Source organism: Phyllopteryx taeniolatus, chromosome 7 (assembly GCF_024500385.1).
Source record: "Phyllopteryx taeniolatus isolate TA_2022b chromosome 7, UOR_Ptae_1.2, whole genome shotgun sequence".
Taxonomy (NCBI): domain Eukaryota; kingdom Metazoa; phylum Chordata; class Actinopteri; order Syngnathiformes; family Syngnathidae; genus Phyllopteryx; species Phyllopteryx taeniolatus.
The window spans coordinates 16,787,133-16,809,943 of NC_084508.1; the positions used below are offsets into that span (position 1 = coordinate 16,787,133).

General features: G+C 41.0%; 1 protein-coding gene across 3 annotated transcripts in view; it reads left to right on the top strand.

The window, feature by feature from the left end:
* Positions 1–22,755, top strand: part of ano8b (anoctamin 8b) — a 40,759-nt gene extending 18,004 nt beyond the window's left edge. For 2 of the 3 annotated variants that reach the window (XM_061778645.1, XM_061778646.1), the window contains 18 exons: positions 4,565–4,675; positions 5,745–5,877; positions 9,473–9,611; positions 9,682–9,778; positions 9,865–9,981; positions 10,063–10,190; positions 10,612–10,773; positions 10,864–11,016; positions 11,721–11,847; positions 11,967–12,022; positions 12,104–12,178; positions 12,699–12,946; positions 13,678–13,837; positions 14,269–14,661; positions 16,253–16,444; positions 16,536–16,667; positions 18,321–18,431; positions 19,379–22,755. In XM_061778645.1, coding sequence (XP_061634629.1) covers positions 4,565–4,675; positions 5,745–5,877; positions 9,473–9,611; positions 9,682–9,778; positions 9,865–9,981; positions 10,063–10,190; positions 10,612–10,773; positions 10,864–11,016; positions 11,721–11,847; positions 11,967–12,022; positions 12,104–12,178; positions 12,699–12,946; positions 13,678–13,837; positions 14,269–14,661; positions 16,253–16,444; positions 16,536–16,667; positions 18,321–18,431; positions 19,379–20,122 — 3,278 coding nt within the window. In that variant the 3' untranslated portion in view covers positions 20,123–22,755. The remainder of the gene's footprint in view (positions 1–4,564; positions 4,676–5,744; positions 5,878–9,472; positions 9,612–9,681; positions 9,779–9,864; positions 9,982–10,062; positions 10,191–10,611; positions 10,774–10,863; positions 11,017–11,720; positions 11,848–11,966; positions 12,023–12,103; positions 12,179–12,698; positions 12,947–13,677; positions 13,838–14,268; positions 14,662–16,252; positions 16,445–16,535; positions 16,668–18,320; positions 18,432–19,378) is intronic. The other variant, XM_061778647.1, reaches the window with a different exon arrangement.
* The last annotated feature ends 56 nt before the right edge of the window (positions 22,756–22,811 follow it).

The following is a 22,811-nucleotide window of genomic DNA, read 5'->3' on the forward strand; positions in this document are numbered from 1 at the left end:
CAATATAACAAATTGTGAAACACTTTAACATTTCAGAAAACACAAAAACAAAAGCAGAAACACTTTTACAAAAAGACGCAACAAATTACAATTGCAGAAACCCGGAAAGGGAGGGGCCCGTTTCACAGATATTCTTCGAAATCCCACGGCCTTTCTCGGCACGCCCCGCTTCAACATGATTGGCTCCTGTGTTGCGTGAAGGGAAGTGTAGGGTACGCAGATGTCACGAGAAGTCCATCCCAGATAGTGATTGGATATATGGACGCCCTGAACAGCAAGCCTGTATAGGCGTTTGATGCTGTATATCCAATATATTGTACTTGATCACATTTCTTAAACCATAAAAAGATAGATTAAGATTTAAGGAAGAAGCAGGTTAATAAAGAGAGAGGATGCTGGCGAGAATTAAAGGGAAAGTGTGGATATTTGCAAGGATGCTGCCTGCTCCATTCATTTTTGAACATACCGAGCGAGGGATCTACCTTGCATACATTCTGGTCACAAGCTTTGCTTTTTCATCGACAGGTACATTATGCATTATGAATATAGTTTAGCATTGATGTTAAACAACATTTGATGCTTTACTTACTATATATATGACTTGAGCTGAGGCAACTCCGCGGCACGGCTCGCAAACACGGAAATGTACAGTATTTTCACCGTAGGGGAAAGCTTCTCTGCATTTTGATAGAATGTAAACTGGGATGTGAAGACGCCGTGCAATGGAGATTATTTGGAATGACGTCCAAAATGTGTCGACCGATCGGCCGATCAAGGAAACCACCCGACCGAACTATGGCACAGTGTACATGGTTAGGGAACTGTTTCCTTCCCGATCGACCAGACCAGAATGTATGCAAAGGTAGTTCCCTCGCTCGGTACGTTCAAAAAGGAATGGAGAAAGGTTGTGGGATTTCAAAGAATGTCTGATAAATGGGCCTCTCCATTTCCGGGTTTCCGCAATTGTAATTTGTTTCGTCTTTTTGTAAAAGTGTTTCTGCTTTTGTTTTTGTGTTTGCTAAATGTTAAAGTGTTTCACAATTGGTTATATTGTTTTGCACTTGCAGGCCACCGTGCTTAAAGCTATATTTACATCGAACAAAAAGCATGCGGCTATCTTATAAAATTAATGACCATGGACATACAATAAATCTTCAGTAAACACACACAACTAAACTTGTTAACTATACCCTCCATCCCTCCTCTTTCATTTATCTGGGGATGCTTCGCGGCACGGGTGCACCAGCCTGAGCAGAGAGGTCCAGACTTTCCCATCCCTGGTCACTTTGTTAGAAATATACCTAGAACAAATAAAGATAATGTGATTCCCCTTGTGAAATCAGTCATGAAAAACTTGTTAAGACAAGAACCATTTGTAAACAGATAAGGTTGCATCTTCTCTCCCCTGAATATTTACTTGTACTTTGAGATGTGACCTCTATGCCTTTTATTGATGATTGGGTCATGAATGACTTCATCATGACACAGGCATTTTCAACAAAAGGACTTCTGTGTACCGTTAAGTTGAAACTTCAAACTGACTGTGGAGTTTAGGGTCTCCTTTAGACTGTTAGAAATGAATCATTTGTTTGGATTAAAAGGGGTTCTTCACCCATAAAGAAGATCACTTGCTTTATAGTTAACCTTCTTGTTCATTTTGCACATACAAGGTGGCGTGGTTGGAAGTTTTCATGGGAATTTCTGAGACTTTACAAGATTATTTGAGTTTGTGAATAAACTGGAAATGTGGAGAACTGCAGGTTACTATTTAATGGAATGCCTCGATTTTTGTAAAGTAAGTTATATTCTCATTTCCTCTGTGGAAAGTGTCCAACTTGTAATTTTTTCAAAATTTCCCTTAAAGGTTTCTACCCTTTAACACCTATCACTAATACTTTAGCAAAGTCTTTTAGATAATGGTAATTTTCTTGGGATAATATTATATAGTGTTATATACAGCGGCTGAAATAAGTATTTAACACGTCAACATTTCTCTCAATAAATATATTTCCAATGGTGCTATTGACATGAAATCTTCACCAGATGTTGGGAACAGACCAAGTAATCCATACATACATTTCCATGCCTTTTTGCACCTCCCTTTCTTCATGTGTTCAATACATTTTCCCTGTGTCATTTCACATTACACACAACAACACATTTCTGACCTTATTTGTTCTACTTTCGTTGTATGTATGGATTACTTGGGTTGTTACCAACATCTGGTGAAATTTTCATGTCAGTAGCTCCTTTGGAAATATATTTAATGACAAAAATGGTGACGTGTTAAATACTTATTTCAGCCGCTGTATAGGGATGTCCTGATCCAACTTTTTTACTTTCAATCCGATACAGATATTGCAGCCTTGAGTTTTGGCCGATATCGGTCCGATCTGATTTCAGCAATAATCATACATAATTTACTTATTTTGTCTTATGGAATGTTGGAAAAGACTTGATCAAGTGATATTACTCAGAGAACAATGATCAGCATCAGTAGGTATGAGAAAAATGGACCTGTTCATTATTAAGCAATGGGTTACATAAAGTAACTGCTGTGCACGTCTTGACAATCTGAGGGGCAATGTTGTGCACGCAATGTGGTGCAACGCTTGGAGTGAATTTCCGAACGTACCCATAAGTTAGACGCTAATTTTCATTAGCTCGTCAATTGCGTTATTCCTTCATTGTGTGTTAGCTTTGAGCTAGCGATTTTTGTGAACAAAAAGTATGTGATGTATTTGAGCATTCAATAGGTGTAATTCTTTTGTTACGTGTGTTTGGTTTTACAGTGAACCTCAACTGGAGTGTCAATAAACGACTTTAAGCAAGCAACATTGACACTTACTCCGTGCTACTATGTTAGCACCTTAGCAGCCTGTTGTTGTGATCACGTGGACTGGGCGCTGCTTGATAGACGTGCTGGAGCGGCGCATGGAATGGACTGCTTCTATAAGAGGAGTACAATCTGAGATTTTAAATCCACTCCGATCTGATCCAATCCTTTTTTTTTTTTTTTGCAGGTATCAGACCGATTTCTGATCTCAAAGATCGGATCGGGACACCCAAAAATATGAATTCTTAAAGTAAAATAACAGGACTCAAATCAGTCAATCCAATCAATCAATAGGGATCAAATCCCCAAAGCACTTTAATGACTGGCAGACATAGTTTGGTCTGGTCAATCAAGTCTAGATGGGTTCTTCGTGAAAAACTGTCGTTCAGCTCAGACGGTGCTGATAAAATGAAGCACTATGAAAGCATTTTAAGTAGTCTGATTGCTGTTACTGAACTGTGCGTTGCCCACAGCAATGAATAGAGGACTCCTTAGAATGGCAGGCATGCCACCGCGCTGTCTGCAGCATTTGAGCCAATGCACACTGTGGCCAGTCACATATCAGTATCTTGTGTGGGTACTTGTCAGGATTAAAAATTTAAATACCATCTTTCTTCTGTACGCACTGTTGCAGTGTTTGAATTTGACCTTCACAGTGGAAGAGCAGCGTGGAAGCAGATAAGGTTGTCATAGTCTTTTGTAAGTACAGAAGCAATTATTTTTATACCAATGCTCTTTTGCCTCTAAGTCCAATTTCAATCCCAATGCTTTTTTTTTTTTCTTTTCTTTTGATTCTCATGACAAAATATTTTGGGCAGTCTTTTAATGTAAAGTTGCAAAGTTAGGTTGGTGTAATAAATGTATACAAAAAGTACATGGAATACTAGATAGTAGGTGTATTTATACTTGTATTATAATCCTAATAGGATTCCTAGTAGGTGTTGAAAACAGCTGCAGGAAAGCAAAGATGACAGAGTGGCATTGCATCCACCAACAAGAGGACCTAATTTCCAAAACAATAAGCCTGCGCTTGTTGTAAGCAGCAACGTTACTTCCAGTAGTATCAGCTTTTCACTGCTTGCTAGCGTTCTTCTCACGAGTTACTAACTGCTGTAATGCAGGAAGCTGATGCACCAAGTAACAGTGCACCGATGCCTTTTAAGTGATTTACTACATTACATGCTTGCGGCTGGGTTATGGCCTTGTCCTTTCTCTCTTTGTGAGCATGTTTGCATCTAACACCCAATTACACTTTTGTTTTGGAGAATCAAATACATTTCTTTCAAGCAGTAACTGATTGCTGGCTTCATATGGGATTCTCTACCTCCAGGCTGCATTATCATTATTTAGGACCAGGGAAAAATCTTTCATTTTTATCTGATTGCTGGATTTATATTCTATGCAAACAAAAAGTAAACAAAAAAAAATATTAGATGCATGATGATTCATGAATAAAGTGTCCAAACCGAGATAAAGATGTGCCATTTTTCTACTGTTAAAACTAGTAATTACCTTTAATATGATATTAATGTCATATACTGTAAGAAGCCCCTGATGGATTCTGTCAATCTCATATTGTGACATAAATTGGTCTGATATTTAAATGTCCAGTCGAAAGGGGCTTGCCAATTTTTAAAGATATATCCTTGCTCCTTCCGCTGTGTCATTGTGAAAAGCTGACCCACTCTGTGTGCTTGTCCCCCATTTCTGCTTTTCTCACCCACACAGATAAGTTGTTCGGAAAGAGGCTGCTGCAGGCTGGGAGACACGTCATGTCTCATAAGTCTTGGATGAAGACGGTGCCCACAGAGAACTGTGACGTCCTCATGACATTTGCAGGTCAAACAAATCAAATGGCTGAAATGGCTTTAAATTAACTCTTGACCAATTTTCAACCATAATGTGATTCACATGCAGTCTTGCGGTCACGGTCAGCCTTTCACGTGCAGGCCCCCCGAAAGACACGATAATAACATTGAAAAGTGTAGTAGAGTTTAACACAACTTCATGGAAATGTCACAATGTGTAAAATAACAACAGTTATTTCATCATTTTGGTGGGAATCAAAAGGAAGTCAACCTCTTACATGAATTAAATAGAAACTTTTAGTTACAATATGTTTGAACTGGACTATTTTCCAGCAACATAATAATAACTGTGTGTCTGTTTGCAATGCCTCAACCCCGATAGTAGCAGGGGCGGGAAAATGGCATGTTGTTCAAATACAGTTAAGCCCCAAATGATTCATACTGTGGCCAAATTTGAAGTCAAAGCAAAAAGGGTATTTGTTGAAAGGTGTCGTCAGGCTGAAAACGACAAATAAAAGTTGCACTTGGTTTTGATACACTCGTGAAAAATATCAGAATCAGAATCATCTTTATTTGCCAAGTATGTCCAAAAAACACACAAGGAATTTTTTGCCATGAATAATTACAGTGCATATCCTTTTGAGCATAACTCCTCCTCCTGATTGTAAGAACAGGCTTCGCCTTCATCCATGAAAGATATTTATGTCATGAAAATGACTTCAGGGGCTTTTAGCATTTAATGATTAAAATAACGGACAATTAGAGTATGAAGATGGTGACCAGAGTAGGTCTGTACAATAATCAAAATGCACTGAGCATGAGCTCAGTGCAGGTGATAAATTGCAGTGAAATAATAGTACTTAAAGCTTTTTTAAAACATTTAGTCTGCAAAATTTGGGAAATGAACTGAATGTTTCATACGAACCAAAATCCAAACTGCACTTGACGAAGTGGAGCAGAGTGGTTTGTTTGTACATCACTTAACCCTCAGCTGCTACTTGAGCACACAAGCACAGACCAACGGAGCGCTCAGCAGCACAAAGGTGCATGCAAGGGGCTAGTTGAAAATGTTTTTTTTTTATCATCCATCTGCATCACAGATACCACAGATGACCACACGTTGCTGTGGCTACTGAACCACATCCGGCTGGGAATCCCAGAGCTCATCATCCAAATCCGTCATCATAAGCATACGCGCGTCTACGCGTTCTTCGTCACCGCCACCTATGAGAAGTAAGAACACGCGGAGACTGACTGCTTCTTTTCTTAACCCTTTGTTGGACAAGGTACCATATTGGTCAACTTTAGTGGGCGTTCAAAATGAGGCAACACAGTATGATTCCTCAGAGTCAATCCAAAGATTCATCCCTCCAGCAGTTTTCCACCGCTTATCCTGTTTGGGGTCATGAGTCTATCTTACCCAGCTGAATTCTGGCGAGATGAGGTACCGCAAACTTGAGCTAAGCTTTGAACACGGACGTTTTGACTATGAAGCAGACTTGCTATCCACCCTCCTGCCACAAAGATGGCAAGCAATTATTTGAAATTATGATATCACACTGATAAATCCTTCAAATTAAATTTGTAAATAAGACTGAAAGATGTCGCCAAAGTATGTACTCCCAAAAAAAAAACAGTACTCTATTTAAATTATTGCAAAGAAGTGATTGTAAAGTTTTAATATGATTTTTAGAGAAAATTTAGTCATACAATCTGAATTGTAACACTTCCAAAATTAATTACAGCTTAAAATAGCCTCATGGGAGATTTAGTCAATCCCGTATAACTCCGCAAACCAAAATGGATCACTTATTTTGAGAAACTATATCACTAATATTGAGTATTCAAAAAGAATATCTATTATGAATATATGACACATTACTTTTATAATTTTGTTTAGGGTAATGTGTGGACTGTGCATTCTCAAGTATTTTAATGAAATAAATCAAGTTCACACTATTCCTCTACTAACTAATTTAACCACAAATGTATACAGATAAATTACATACTTTAACTGAACTTTTGTTTGCAAATGCATACTAAGGATAGTTGGATTTTTTGTATGGTGTAATTTAACAGACGAGGCAACGCGGTGGAATGTTGGTCAGCATGTTTGAACAGTATTTCTGAGGTCCGGGTTTGAATCTCGGCTCCGGCCGTCCTGTGCGGACTTCGCATGTTTCCTCGTGCTTGCGTTGGTTTTCTTCAGGTACTCCGGCTTCCTCCCACATTCCAAAAACATGCATGTTAGGTTAAGTGAAGACTTTAAATTGTCAATAGGTGTGAATGGCAGTGTGAATGGTTGTTTGTCTTTTTGTGCCCTTGATTGACTGATGACCATTCCAGCGTGGTCTTTTCTAAATTTGGTGGGGATAGGCTCCAGCTCAAGCAATGTAGAAAATGGATGGATGTTTCGGCAATTGTAGTTTGTTTTTATCGGTTCCGTTCTTGTTTGCCTTAGAAGCTGATTTAAATGGACCTGGGATAAATTTTGATGTTAGTCAGAAATATTTCTAGGTTATTTTTGTGGTAAATTATGGCCGTAGTTTATCATGCTGTTATATTTAGCTGCAGCTCTTCTTAGCACAGCCCTTACATAGCAAATTATCATTGATGCTGATGTGATGTCTCAGCACTCCACAGCTCTCCTGGAGTGCTGAGACTTTATTTAAAGTTTCACTCCATCACAGCATCCAGGTGAAACTCACAGTTCTCTTGTTTTCAAGATAATCACCAAATGAGCACAGGAACATTTTACTGTCAGTGTGGACTTACTGTAAGTACATATTGAAAATACAACCCAAAAGGTCAGGGTGGCACACGCTGTTCCATTTAGTTGTCTCTGCTAACGCTTATGTGAAAATGGAATAAGAAGTGTTAAAAAAAAAAAAAGAATGAAGTGGGGTAAAAGTATACTTGTGGTGCGGTTCAGGTAAAGATGAAGATAATGGAAAAGGAAGACAGCAAGTGAGGTAATGCAGTAGGAGGCTAGAGGGACCACTTTCTCAAAAGTGTACCAGCAGGCTTTAGATGAAATGCTCAAGGAGAAAGATTCCACACGCACGCACGCGCACACACACACAAAAAGGTGAGCACTTAAGAACCTGCTGCCAGTGAGCTTGACCTACATTCTGTCAGAGAATTTAACCCAGAAACGATTCTGTCCTTTCAATTTCACCTTGAGCATTCACCTTTTCTGGAGCAACAGTTTCATTACCACATGCATAATACACAGTGCCAGTATGTGTGTCTCCATCTAACCAACTCTGAAAACTCTTATTGGCAGTATATCCCCACATATTCAAAAATTAGGGGAGTACATTTTTTTCGCAAATAACAGGGGTCCACTGTGAAGTCTTACATGAATGTTATATTCAAGTTGCCGGAACTGGAGTACTGGAATGGATGACCTAATGGAATATCCATTTATTTCAGTGGGGGAAATCACTGAACAAATTCAACTAAGTCAAGGTACCACTGGTATTATACAAAACTTTTGGGGTTTCTGAGACCTGGATTGTAGTGATACACAAGTTTACAGCTTTTTTTTTTTGCAGTTCTGTAAACCATCATGGTGTTGAACATGCTTTATTATTATTGTTCCTCCAAGAGCCTGGCGGTACATGATGGTTGCAGGCTTTACCCCGATCATGTGTTCATGTGTATGGACATAAATGTGAAGAGGAGAGGTGAGCTAACAGCATGCAGGGAACAGAGGACGTGTGGCTGCAATTGTTCCAGCTGACTTTAGCCTCTGGGAAGGACAGAGGGGGGAGAAGGGAAGGATGATAGGATAAAAGGGGAGGAATGAGATATAAAAAGGACTAAGAGCCAGGGAGGGTGAGGGGGATGCGAAACAGAAGGATGGGGGGGCAGGGTGGTTAGGTTGAAGAGAAATTAGATGAGGGGACAGGGAGATGAGGATGAAGCACAGGAGAGCTGGTAAGACGATGAAAGATCATACGTCACTGTTCATAAGGCAACAGAAAGAAAGCACAAGCACAAAGTGTGACTCCACTGCACCCATTTATTGCACACACAATTAACAAGAACAATTATTATTACTACTGAAAATGTGTATTCCAAAGGCCAGTGACAATGTCTGTAAAACACAATATTTAAGTATGCCACTCATTTGACTTGTGATCAGTCAAGTTGTAGTATCTGCCTCTTGGCCCAAATCAGCTGGAAGAGGCTCAGGAAAAGTAATATACAATGGATGAATGATAAAAGCAATCATAAAAAATAAATTAAATAAATAATTTTACAAAATGTTAGAAAAGCAGTAATCCGTGAATTTCTTTGAATATTTATACATATTTTAAAGCTTTATGAACCTCTCCATACTCTTCTTAATCTCCCCCACATTTCTATTAACCTCTAACGCACTCTTATAAACACTTTCGATACGCTTAAACACCTTTTAAACTCTTAGACATACAGTAATGCACAATAGTACTGTACAGTATGTACATTTTATTCCTTGTAATGTGTTTTGATGAATTTATTTAAAAAATATATTTTTTTACAGGTTTAATGTTTTGAGCTAGGAAGTGTTTATTTTACTATCCCCACCCCCTCCCCCCACCCCGAAAAGAAAAAAAAAAAAAAAAAGCATAGACTCAAAATCCCGCGATATGGTGTATTATGCACGATATGAATATGAAAAAATATCTGCAATGTACTGAATCCACAATAGGTGAACCGCAATATAGCAAGGGAACACTGTACTTTAAAACTCCATTGAATGATCAAAGGTATGAACAGCTTCTCTGTTTTATCGTGACAGACTGAAGACACATCGATAAAGATGTTTTGTTTGCCGCAGCTTGTTGCGAGGTGCTGAAGAGATAGGTCTGAGGAAGGCGGTGAAGCCCGAGTTCGGAGCAGGAACCCGGAACTTCTCCTGCGAGGAGGACTACATCTATGAGAACATCGAGAGCGAGCTGTGCTTCTTCACCTCGCAGGTCAGCTCACACATGTGCACATATGCATGCGTGCACATGCTTGCAACATATGACTTTGTTCTGTCATCAGGAGAGGCAGAGTATCATTAAATACTGGCTGGATAATCTACGTGCCAAACATGGGGAGGTGCTTCATAATATCAACTTCCTGGAAGGTCAACCAATCAGTAAGCTGCATCATGTCCATTATTGTAAATAAATGTGAAGAAACAGCCGAGTTTAGTTGATTTATGATTGTGCCAAATCATCCTAGTCCCAGAGCTGAGTGCACGAGGCGTGATCCAGCAGATGTTTCCCCTCCACGAACAGCGCGTCTTGAGTCACCTAATGAAGTCCTGGGTCCAGGCCGTTTGTGAGAAACAGCCCTTAGGTGAGTCCAACGTGACGGACAATATTTGCACAATATTAGGAGCGAGACTTGTTTTCTTTGCATGCTTTGCATTGTTTACAGATGATATCTGTGACTACTTTGGTGTGAAGATAGCCATGTATTTTGCCTGGTTGGGTTTTTACACCACTTCCATGTTGTATCCTGCTGTGATCGGCTTTGTACTGTGGATGCTCACCGAATCGGATCAGGTGAGGGATTCTCTTGTCGACTTGATTAACTGTCAATACATGATCAGTCAGTATCGATAGATCAATACATAGGTGGTGGAATACACTTCTCTCCTCCTCGCGTCACTTCAACATAGTTGCTTTGTCACACGATGCCTCAAGATGGCGCAAAAGGGAATATGTCATATTAGACATGGATTTGGCCTAAGCAGAAAAAAACTGTGAATAGGTGAGTTTTTCACCAAGTAACGGAGATGAAATCCCCCCAAAATCAGCAAATTGGCAGATTTGCAAACGCAAAATATATATGTGTGTGTGTGTGTGTGTGTGAATGTATGTTTGAAGGTGACAAACTTTGCAAGAGACGCTCCACATGATAAATTATACTGAGCATGGAAATGAGGTGAATAAAGGTGGACTGTGCTTTATTTTGGCGTGTCAGACGAGCCGGGACATCTGCTGCGTGGTTTTTGCACTCTTCAACGTGGTGTGGGCCACTTTGTTTCTGGAACGGTGGAAGAGAAGAGGTGCGGAGCTCGCGTATAAATGGGGAACTCTGGACACGCCTGCCGAATCCCTGGAGGAACCACGTCCTCAGTTCCGGGTCTGAAGTATTCCAACTCGTCATTACTTTAATTTCCCCCGTTTCTCTTCTTTTTCCCTGTCTTTAACACCTTTCTTTATGTCCGGGCAGGGAGTCAAGCGCTGTAGTCCTGTCACAGGATGTGAGGAGTTCTACTATCCGCCATGGCGGAGACGTGTGTTCAGGTGGCTGGTCAGCTTGCCCATCTGTCTTCTCTGTCTCTGTTTTGTCTTCCTGGCAATGCTCATCTGCTTTGAGCTACAGGTCAGTCGCCATTACATTTGCTTGCACAAATTCGTATCTATTTTGTGTCGCTCCCTTTTGATGTCACCGAATGATAACCTGCTTAAATGCACAACTTTTGAGCGGAGCTAACAGGACAGCATGCCTTACGACAGGCAATGTCTATGTGTATGTGCTGCCTACGCACATGAACAATACGGCTCTCTATAAGATCCTCACTCACAGAAAATTGAAGCTCATTACCTGGCATGTTTTTGCTGGCTTGCTCAGTAACAATAGCACAGGCAATATCATTGAAATCTTCTTTTTGAAAATGTTACAATTTGTTTGATGCCGCTTCAAAAACACAAGATGCTGACTGTATGCCATAAAAACCTTTCCCATGTGTCCCTGACTTGATTTAAAAATACTTTCATTTAATCTTATATTTTCTTGGTCAGGAAAGTCCGTTTTCTGTAGTTGTCTTCATTTGAGTCACAGGCAAGCTAGAACCTATCGCAGCTGACTTTGTGCAAAAGGTGTACACCCTGGGCTGGCCACCAGCCAATGGCAGGGCACTTATAGAGCAACTCCCATTCACACTCATACTCACGCCTATGGAAAATGTTGAGTGCTCAGTTAACCTAACATGCTTGTTTTTTGGAATGTGGGAAGAAGCCAGAGTACTCGGATGCTGTTAAGCTAAGAGTGCTAAATAAAAACGACCAACTGTTGTGTCTATGCAGGAGTTTGTAATGGGGATCAAGGAAATGCCTCGGCTGGCTCGCTTCATCCCTAAAATAATGCTCGCTATCACTGTGACTGCATGCGATGAGGTGTACAGGAAAATTGCCTGCTGGCTCAATGACATGGGTAAGTCCTAAATATGTCTTTCACAAAAAAGTACAGAGTGCTATAAGAGCTGGTGAATGAAATAAAATGAATATGAATCATTTAAATTGCAGTATCACACTAATTTACTGTTTCCATAGAAAACTATCGACTCCAGAGTGCCTATGAGAAAAATCTCATCATCAAAATTGTTCTTGTTAGTAATCTTTGATTCCTTTAAGTCTATCAGCCCAACATTTTTTTTCCCCACTTTGATGACATTTTATCTTTCCCACAGTTTCAGTTCGTAAATTCATATCTCAGCCTTTTTTACATTGGATTCTACCTCAAAGACATGGAGCGGCTCAAAGAGGTAATATCCTAATCAGTTTGACTCAAAAGTGTATTCTTCGCATGTATCCATTAAGATCCTGCTGCTCTTGTCTCTCATAAGGAGAGGCAGGTGCAGGCTAAAGTGTTTTGAATAAAACTCATGCTATGGACATGAAACAAGCTTAAACACGGCTTTCTATTTAACAAGATCTACCATGATGCTGAGATTTAAAAGGCTTTGTATGTAGCCCCGATAAGTTGTCATGGCTATGTGTGGATGACGTTTGGAGGATTCAGAAGCGAGCTTCAAAGACAATTCTGAACAAATTGTCATTATTTATATGAAGAAGTGGATATTGATTTCCTGGAGGAATATGAGGATTCTTCCATGTCAATGATATTATTGACTTCGTGCCTAGACTTTTCACATCAGCGTTTTCTCTCGTCTGAGAACCAAATCATGAAGATCAGTTTATATATATATATATTTGTCACAGATGTATTTTCTTCTTGATGCAATTTTGAACACTGTTTTTCCTCTGCGCTTCTGTCTTGGTCAGATGCTGGCCACTCTGCTCATCATCCGTCAGTTCCTTCAAAATGTGAAGGAGGTGTTGCAGCCTTATGTGTACGAGCGCCACAAGCTGGGCGAGCTCACTTTGCGAGCTCTGTGGGACCTGCTGCTTTCCGTGCTGCTAAAATACGCCAGGCTGGCTGCTGGGAAAGCACAGGCCTCGCCCACTGACCCGGCCATGCCGGGACCTGGTCTGAGGGGCACGAGGCCCGGGGTGGGGCATACCGACAAAAGGTCACCCTCTAAACATTAAGATACTATACGCTTAAAGATCAGGCACAATGCAAAGGACACTACAGTATTATATACTTAGCCTAAAACTCTATGCGCTAGACATTCGCCACTATGCTATGTACCATGTGGAATATATTAGCACATTAATCACTGTGCTCGTTGCACTAAATACTGCATGTTGCAGATTGCCAGCAATTCAGAATAATCACAATTCCAAAAAATATCATAGGAGTCTGACTTGAGTGTTTCATATTTAATGATACAGGTGCATCTCAATAAATTCAAATATTGTGAAAAATGCTATCTCAATTGAAATTGGAATTTTCCAAAATATTATTTCAATTTAAAAAATGAAACATAAATTCACTACGCACAGAGTGAAATACAGTATTTCATGATTAAATTTTTGTTTTCAATTTTGGTGATTAAAGCTTACAGTTAATGAAAATCTCAAATTCACCATTTCAAAAAAATGGAATGTAACAAAAAAACAATCAAAATGATTTTTAATACAAAAACGACAGGAATTGGCCTTCTGAAAAGTATTTCCCTACATATTATCTCAATACAAAATGAGCTTAATTTTTTATAATTGAACGACTTAAATGAACCTTTCAATGTTGTAATTCATTGAGATGCACCTGTGTCACATCAGCCTGTCATGAGAGTGACTGTAAGTTGTCAAAAAAGTTTGTTACGTGAACGTAAAGTTTGTCTTTATTTCGTTACAGGGAAAAGAAGTGTTTAAATGGAGGGTGCGGCGTGCCTGATGAGGAAGAGAGTGGCAAGAGGGACGAGGCTGACAGCGGGAGGTTCAGTGAAGGAGAAACTGATGAGGAAAGTTTGATCGACTGTGGTTTGAAACTGAGGAAAGTCAGCTTTATAGAGAAGGTACACAGCTGTGTGTCAAGTTGGCTTTACTCTGCTAATTGTAATGAAAGGCCTAAACCAGTGTTTCTCAAGTATTATGAGCCAAGGCATATATTTTACATGAGAAAAAATCTTAGGCACACCACCAAACAAAAATGTCACAAAAAGCAGATACACTGGTTATGTACCTTCTGCCATCTAGTGAAAGAGAATTTGAATTGCTCTGCCTTTCTATACGTCATTGGCATAGAAGGTAAACAAACGTACACTATATAGATTTGTAGTAAATAAATACTATTTGGATGAATTAAGGGAGATGTGGTCATTTCCTGCAGCACACCTGTTGAGCTCTCACGGCACACAAAAGTACCAAAGCACAGTGGTTGTGTAACACTAGTCTAAACAACGATACAACAGTCGTCATAATGCTTCTATTGCGCTTTGTTGTTTAGATGGACAGGAGGCCAGCATGTAGCGACCACCCCGTGGACGATAGTTTTATGGAAGAGGGGAGCCCGACTATGGTGGAAAAAGGAATGGACCCCAACTCTGTGTTTTCAATGTGTGATGATGAAGATGTTAATGGCATCCATGACGTGAAGGAGACGGGCGGAAGTGTGGCGTGTGCAGCTGAAGGAGTCAGCTATGCTTCTGCTGCTGCCTGTGCCGCTCCCCCTGCCTCCAGGAGTGAGAGCAGCGCATCCTTGCGAAATCGGAGAAGAGGCCGGAGCACCGAGCGGGCCGAACCCAGAACAAAGAGGGAGTCATGGATTGACCCTCCTGAAGTGAAAGAGAGCACCACGCTCACTCAGGCGGAGATAGAGAGCTGCATGCAGACTTATGAGGTAAAGGGCACCAGTAGGTACACATTTTGAGGTGCCTCGCCTTCGTAACCCGACTTTGACTTTTTCGAGATACAAGGCCAATATTTTGCCTTGACTTACAAGTGACAATTTTAGAAACTAGCGCCAGCTGTGGAAGCAAATTTCACAACCAAACCACTTAACTTTGCTTTACGAAAACTCCGCTAGCTTAATGTTAACACATAATGGAAAAGGCCATAGATGGGCTAAAAAAAATAATAGCATTGATATTGTGGTAGTTATAAACCTTAAAATCAGCATTAATTCTATTTGCTAAATGCCAGAATATTGAGAGAAGGATTTTTTAAAAACAAATATATATAATCGACAATACAGTCAAGTCGCTGATGGTGTAGTGGTACATTCGCCCGATAGCATGGGTTCAGTTCCCACTCAGTGACAGTGTGAATGTGAATCCGAATGGTTGTCTGTCTCTATACGTGCCCTCCGACTGACTGCCGACCGGTTCGTGGTGTAGTCCGCCTTTCATCAGGCTCCAGCGCCCAACAACCCTGAATAGGATATGGGGTGTCCAGAATGGATGGATGACAATGCAGTCACCCCAGGCATGCCAATGTTTTTAGCCATGGCTTTATTTATTTTTATTTATTGTTTTTTATTTCTATTTTTCAATTAAGTTATTATTTTACTTCGATCGCGGTCTTCTGTTTCATCATCATCAAATCTATGCACACCAGACACACAATGCCCATTGAATTAATGCATGAAATTATGATGCATAATCCGACTAATTCTTCACATAATATTTATATCAGCCTATCCCAGCAGTCATCGGGCAGGAGGCAGGATACACCCTGAACTGGTTGCCAGCCAATCGCAGGGCACAAACAAACAAACAACCATCCGCACTCACATTCACACCTACGGGCAATTTAGAGTCTCCAATTAATGCATGTTTTTGGGATGTCGGAGGAAACCGGAGTGCCCGGAGAAAACCCACGCAGGCACGGGCAGAACATGCAAACTCCACACAGGCAGGATTGAACCCAGGTCCTCAGAACTGCGAGGCTGACGCTCTAACCAGTCGACCACCGTGCCGCAGTTACGATACAGTAAAGTGCTATTTGTCTTTTTAAAAACACCTTTAAAAAATGTTGGGGTGTTCTTTGGGGGTCTGGATTGGATGATATTTGCATGTATTTCAATGGGGTAAGATACAGGTGTTTTGAGTTACAAGCAGGGTCACGGAACAAATTCAACTTGTAAGTCAAGACGCCACTGTATACGCTGAAAAATAATTCCTTTGAATTTACTTAATTTGCGCATGATTAAAATATGGTAAACTGATGTTGGAGGCTCAAGGCAAAGGTGATTTAGAAATATGAAATATTCAACATTAGCGCTGATAGCAAGGGACAACATGCCAGTTGACACTGGATTCTTACAATTTTGAATGCGAGTCTCTTGACTTCTCATAACATGTCCATGCTGTACGGGTATATTCTTCTCTTCTCACATTTTGTGTCCTTGTGCTGTGGACAATGCAAATGTGGTCCTCAAAAGTACTGTGCTTACTCTCGATGTGGAGTTACAATAGATAATTCTTTCTTAGGACACCTTCCAGGACTACCAGGAGATGTTTGTCCAGTTTGGCTATGTGGTGCTGTTCTCCTCGGCCTTCCCTCTGGCTGCCATGTGCGCACTCATCAACAACATCATTGAGATCCGCAGTGATGCCTTCAAGCTCTGCACGGGTCTGCAGAGGCCCTTTGGTCTCAGAGTGGAGAGCATTGGCCAGTGGCAGGTCAGAACAAAAACTCATGAGGCTCATCTAAACACAAAAGGATTCTGTTTTGTCTGAGCAGTACTGTATATTTTCCCCTCTCCTGCTGCAGTCTGCAATGGAAGCCATGGGTCTGATTGCCATCATTGTGAACTGTTACCTGATTGGTCAGTGTGGTCAGCTGCAGCGCCTCTTCCCCTGGCTCAGCCCCGAGATGGCCATAATCTCAATTGTCATCCTTGAGGTACTACAGCTCAACTCTTACTTCACTGTGGAAAGAAACCTTTCCACACAGTTGGGACCTGTTTTACGAAGACCCCAAATAGTGGGCGCTAAATTGCGTGTTCACACGCTCGAACAGATTGTGTGCGCTGTTGGCGACCGCTGTCTTCAAAAGAGGGTTTGGCGCTTTAGGTAGCTCTGATGGTTTCTGCCATGGGAAATTTGGGAGAGCACCCCAAGCACAAAATGAAGTTTGAAGTGATGGAATTGGAAGTGTTAGTGGAAGAGACAAATAAACACATTACTGAGTGACAGAAAATAAATGTATCGATCCAACCGTTTTTCTTTGATTTAACTCCCCCGAGTGAGTGGCAATCGGATGTACTGTGTCTACCCATCCTGCGTAACATTGGGTTTAAAACTTGGGACCTGAAAAACTGCCTGGGGAGGGGCCAGCACCTATCGTCACAGTATGCTGCCGTTTGTACCTGCCTTTCAGACACAATACTTTATCGCTATTTGTCTCAGGTTCGATAAATCACATTGCACGTGCTAAATTAATGTATTTGTAAATAATCCTCCCAGAATGGGGGAAAATGCTGCGCAGAAATGTTGTGTTTGGCAGATGCAATCCTGGTTGTGCCCGGCGGTTATTAGATAAGATCCCATATCTGTTTGCGTGAGCAATCAAGATTGCAACTGTTGTTGCACGCACAAATCTTTAGTAAATCAGGCCCTTAGTGTGCCCAAAAACTGTTTTCTTGTTTTTTGTTTGTTTACAGCATTATGCAAAAGCTACCTAAACAAATTCACTACTTAAATTACTCCTTAAAGTGAAACAAAGAATCCTGGATCTGCACCTTTTCCATACTTGTGCCTAATTGTAATTATTTCATCCTTAGTCCATGCTTCAACAATCTGCAAGTGGCAATCGGTAGTAGTCGTAGTATTTGTGCAATCCTGCACACAAACAAACCTACACTCGCGTAAACATGACTTTGTTGTGCAATAATGTCAGATGTGCTACAGTATACTAGTGGATCAGTCTGTGCTAATGTACAGTAGTTGAAAATGTAAGATATTCTTTTCATCATGTATTTCTCGTAAATATGAGGGCCAGTTTATTAACACACAACAAGTACAGTAACTGCCGTCTTTTTGAAAATCCTCACTGTTCTCACAAGCTGCACTTGCATTTCCCCTGCCAGTGCTTGTGGTCATTTTGCCTGCCGTGCACTGAATCTGAGCCAACTGTAGATGTGATTTGTGCCAACATTAAATGCTTCACTTATTTGGACCGTAGTGGTCTTCTCCTTAGCTCAGCTGTGTTTCTACTGTAGCTAAAGCACACCTTACAGAAGACACATCATCAGAAAGTAGAGGACTGTTGCGAGTCTTTTCATTTGTCCTCAACTACCCGTAACATATTTGCGTTCTGTCTCTGTGAGCCCAGAGCTCTGTAGCTGTCTAGAATAAGATAAGGTAGAGAGCCCTATAGCACTGTCTTGGCCTATTAAAGAAGTCAGTCTTATCTCAAGGAGAATTAAACAGCCCGAGTGTTGCACCAGAAACTCAAGTCGCATCCATTAATATGTACACTGGTTCATTTTGTCCCATATTTCATTTGAATGTTACTTGTGTGAGCTCATCCTCCTGTCTGCCTGTCTATCTGCAGCACTTCGCTATCCTCTTGAAGTATGTCATCCATGTGGCCATTCCTGACATTCCAACATGGGTCAGAGAGGAGATGGCTAAACTGGATTATCAGCGCAGGGAGGCCTTTAAGGTGAATTATGAGAATGTATAAATAAGTAGGGGTTTTATATGGACAAATTGGTAGGGTGCCAACTACTTAAAATGAGAACAGACGACAAGAGTTGCTGGATCAGTAGCGAAGATCTCGCCTACCTCTCTGCCCCTGAGCCAGCGCTGTCAACATAACAAACACGTGTGCTCTCACAAGTGGGTCCTCTACACAGAGGTAACCAACCGATCACAGGAAAGGGGGCGGTCTTAGCCAAATATGGACAAAGTAGGTAGAAAACTGGGTCAAACAGAAGTAGCTGTCAGAGGGTTCTTTTCAAGACTTGTGACAAAAAAATCAAGGTGTTTTTTTTTTTTTTTAATGAAATTGACAAGTCAATGTTAGAGAGTCACTGTATGGCGGTCTAAATATCCAAAATATGCCTTTAATATGATGATTGTTGGAGACTTTAGGCTGTGGGTTAGACTGCCCCATATAGCAGAAAAAGTATCACAAGGTTTGTCAGAAACCCAGTCAATCAGAATTAGGATTAGGATTACGAGACTGAGGTTAATTTATAATTGAATCCATCCATGCTTTTTCTATACTGCTTATCCTCATTAGGATCACGGTTGAGCCTATCCCAGGTGACTTTGGACCAGGGAGGCGTAAGATGGTAAACAGACATTAAATACATTTTTTAAAAAGCATGTAACATCTGTTTACCATCTTCCTGTTAAAAGATGGTAAACAGAAGTTACATGCTTTTTATTTTTTAAATTAATTAAAACCAATTTTATCCACAGCACCATGTGCATTTAATGCTCATCTAATGCAAAATATAGAGGTAAACATTTTGTTTTGGAAGTGTTCAAGTTGTATTCACACAGGATAAGACGTCATTCTTCCTTTGCCAGTACAACCGCATTTGCTTTCTGTCAGCATGTGTTTCAGTAGTAATGGACGACTGCGTTTCCCTTCCTCTGCAGAAGCACGAACGTCAGGCTCAGCAGCACTACCAGCAGCTGCAGAGAAAGAAGAGGGAGGAGGAGGAGAGGCAGAGGCAAGTGGAGCATATGGCCCGCAGAGAAAGGGACAGGGATGACGGCAAGGGCGACACCTCCGCGGAGCACCACCACGACAAAAGCCACAGCAGCAAATCGCGCTCTGGCGGCGGCGGCGGGGGAGGGGCCGGCGGCTCGGACAAGCCCAAGAGGCCCAGCTCCCTGTTGGCCAACAACAACGTCATGAAGCTGAAACAGATCATTCCGCTGCAGAGCAAGTTCTCCTCAGGTGGCGCCCGCTCCCCTCAGTCACCCACGGAAGCCAAGCTGCCAGGGTTCCTCAGCTTCAAATTCCTCAAATCACCTGAGAATAAGAAGGAGTCTGCAGCGACTTCTGCGGCGGCCGCCAGCTCCGCTGCGAACGGGACGACGACATCGTCATCATCATCATCATCATCAGGTAGCAGCTCACAGGAGCGTTCACAGTCACCCAGCAAAGCCTTCAACCCTGGCAAATTGTTTAATTTTGGAAAATCGGAAGCGGGGACGTGTGTGAACGGGGCGGCCCTGCCCAGACCAGGGGAGGGATCCTCATCATCACAGATGTCAGAGAGACCGGCTTCCAGATCCGACTTGAACGGCATTCCGGATGAGATCCCCTCACCGGGAGGAGAGGGGTTCGAGAACGGACATTCAAGTGAGCTGGACCCTCCTGGCCCAAAAGTCTAGTAGCTCCTTTGGTTTCACCTCAACTGACGAACTAACGTGAGCGTTGTGGCAACACCAGGCCCCACGCTGTTGGAGTACTTGAAGTTGAAATTGATTCCTGTTGTTTTTGGTTCTCCTGAACAACAAAATACACTTCACAACATACATACAGGACACACACAATCATGTCTGCAATACATAAAGAAATGCATGAGCTGCATTTCTTCTATTTTTAAGCCTTCAAAGCAAAAAGCTGTGATTCTTAATTTCCTCTTTGGCCCATTGTGAGCATCTTCTGAAAGCCTGGAAGGGGAAAAAGACATGATAGAAAAAGGATCTCTATTTGTGCTCAGTAAGTGTTTCTTAGTCATCAAAAATCAATATTAGACAACTCTCTTGTTTTTAACTGAAATATTTGGCCCTTCTTTTTTATGTGGAAAAAAATGAAAAGCAATACTAGTCAGTCTCTTCATTTTGTGTAATGCTGCAGTTTCTATTGTGACATAACCCCCCCCCCCCTTAGCGGGCATCCTTGATGAATCACCAGCTTTATTTTCAAAGCTGAGGTGATGTCTAAGCTTTGTACACATCTTCCCATCTGTGGCAATATGGGATTCATTTGAAACAACAGTCAATAGATTAGCAAGTCCTGCTGTCATTGTTTCTCATAGGAGAGTTAAAGAGGCGCGCAAAAAAAAAAAGAAAGGGAAAGGAAACAGGAAACCGAGCAAAAGGTACACGCAGAGTCCTGTTGCTGGACCTTAGCCCACCTCTCACAGACAGATTGTTCTCCATTTCATACCGTCTAAACACACTTGGCTAGTGAGCGGCAAATTAAAGTTACTTTTGCACTAAACGCCACATCACTGCAGGAGACGGCAGCCTGCCTCACATTATTATGCAAACGGGACTGTATAGTTTTCCTCTTTTTACAGTACACAGTATCCAAGCAGAAATACCTTAAATATTTCTTATTTATTTTTGCAAGGTGCTCTAATTTCTGTAGCGCTCCATGACAGGATTTCTTTATTAGTGCTAATAATTGTAATATTTTTTTTTCCGTTTCTGCACTTTTGCCAACCGTATCTTTTACACAGTGGCAACAACAAAAGCGTCCAGAAAGGTGTTTCCCAACCTTTTGTGTTTGGCATTACAGCAATCTCACAGCACACCGCCAAACATGAATGTCACAAAAAGTTAATATACACTCAAATAATAATGATCTCATCTCAATTGACTTACTGGCCTGTTTAGTAAATACTATTCTGTTGTATGGCAACAAGCGGATACACAGGTTAATTATGCCATATCCCATCTAGTGGAAGAGCATTTAATTGTTCTGCCTTCCACTATCCGTCACTGGCAAGGATAGATGAACAAAGATCCATTATTTGTAAGAAATAATTTTTGGAAAAATTACATGAACTTGCGTAATTTCCCACGGCCCCCCTGACAATCTCACATGGCAACGTAATTTGCCGCATGAGTAGTGGTTGGGGATCAGTGCTCTCGAGCAGCTTAAAACCAAATTTCAGAGTAGGCATCACAATCTGGTTGGAGAGACATTACCTATGCATTTCCACATCACTGTCACTGATAAGGGTTTTGGCAATAACAGAGGACACTTACCTGTAAGAATCAGTCAGTCCACTTGTCACGCGGCTGTATTTGTTGTGCGTCATGTCCACTAGTTGATATTATCAGTAGAGAGTGCACCTCTCCTTATCCACAGATAACATCATTTAATTCATTTTAACACCAATTTACTCTCTTCTGTATTAACATGGAACTATAGGTCCATCCACTTTATCGCCTCTGCATTAACGACAAGTTTATATTGCTGCAGAGGAGTAAAAATGACATGACATGCAATAAGGGAATAGGCTATATTATCAAGCTATGTATTGTTTTAAAATATTTGGAGGTGGGAGAGATACATTAAGCGCCTGTGTATGATTTGCAGACGGGCAAATGAAAAATCAGCATAGTGATGTGTAGCTGGGCTTAAGCTCAAAAACTCAAATACTTGCATCAACGAATGCCTCCACGACCCAAATGGTCGATTTGAAAGAAGGGATAACAAACGTGAGGACACGATGCAGTTACTCGTGTAACACACATTTTTGGGTCACTATATACTTTTCAGGGAAACCACAAGTTCCGACTGCAGATATTAATCACGTTGACCACTTGTGTATTCAAACTAGCCTTTTGCTGCAGCAACATCAACGCATCATTATAATAGGGGCTTACATGTTGGCTTTGTTTTAAAATAAACAGAACTATACCAGAGGATCTGTTTCCTGGTTCACAAATGCATCGACACGTTGGAAGAGCAGCTTAAACAAAAAAGAAACATTTGATCATTGAAATGATTTCATGTGAAGTCGGCAGGTGAAGATTTTTGAAATTTCCCTGTAATTGTTGGACGTGAACATTTATTTGGCTTTCAACAATGCCACAAATATCACCATCATCATCATCCATTGATGCCTCATTTACAGATCATCATCAAGCTCTTCCAATGTATCACTGAACAAAAACTCTTTTGAAGACTAACTGGGAACTTGGACTATTTATTTGTTTTAATTTATTTTGTCATATTTTTGTAAGATCTGAAGAAGTTGATAGTTAATAAAACTATTTCAAATGCATTTCATGTGTTGTGATTGTTGCTGTAGAATGTCAACAGAACACTGAATTCTTGTTT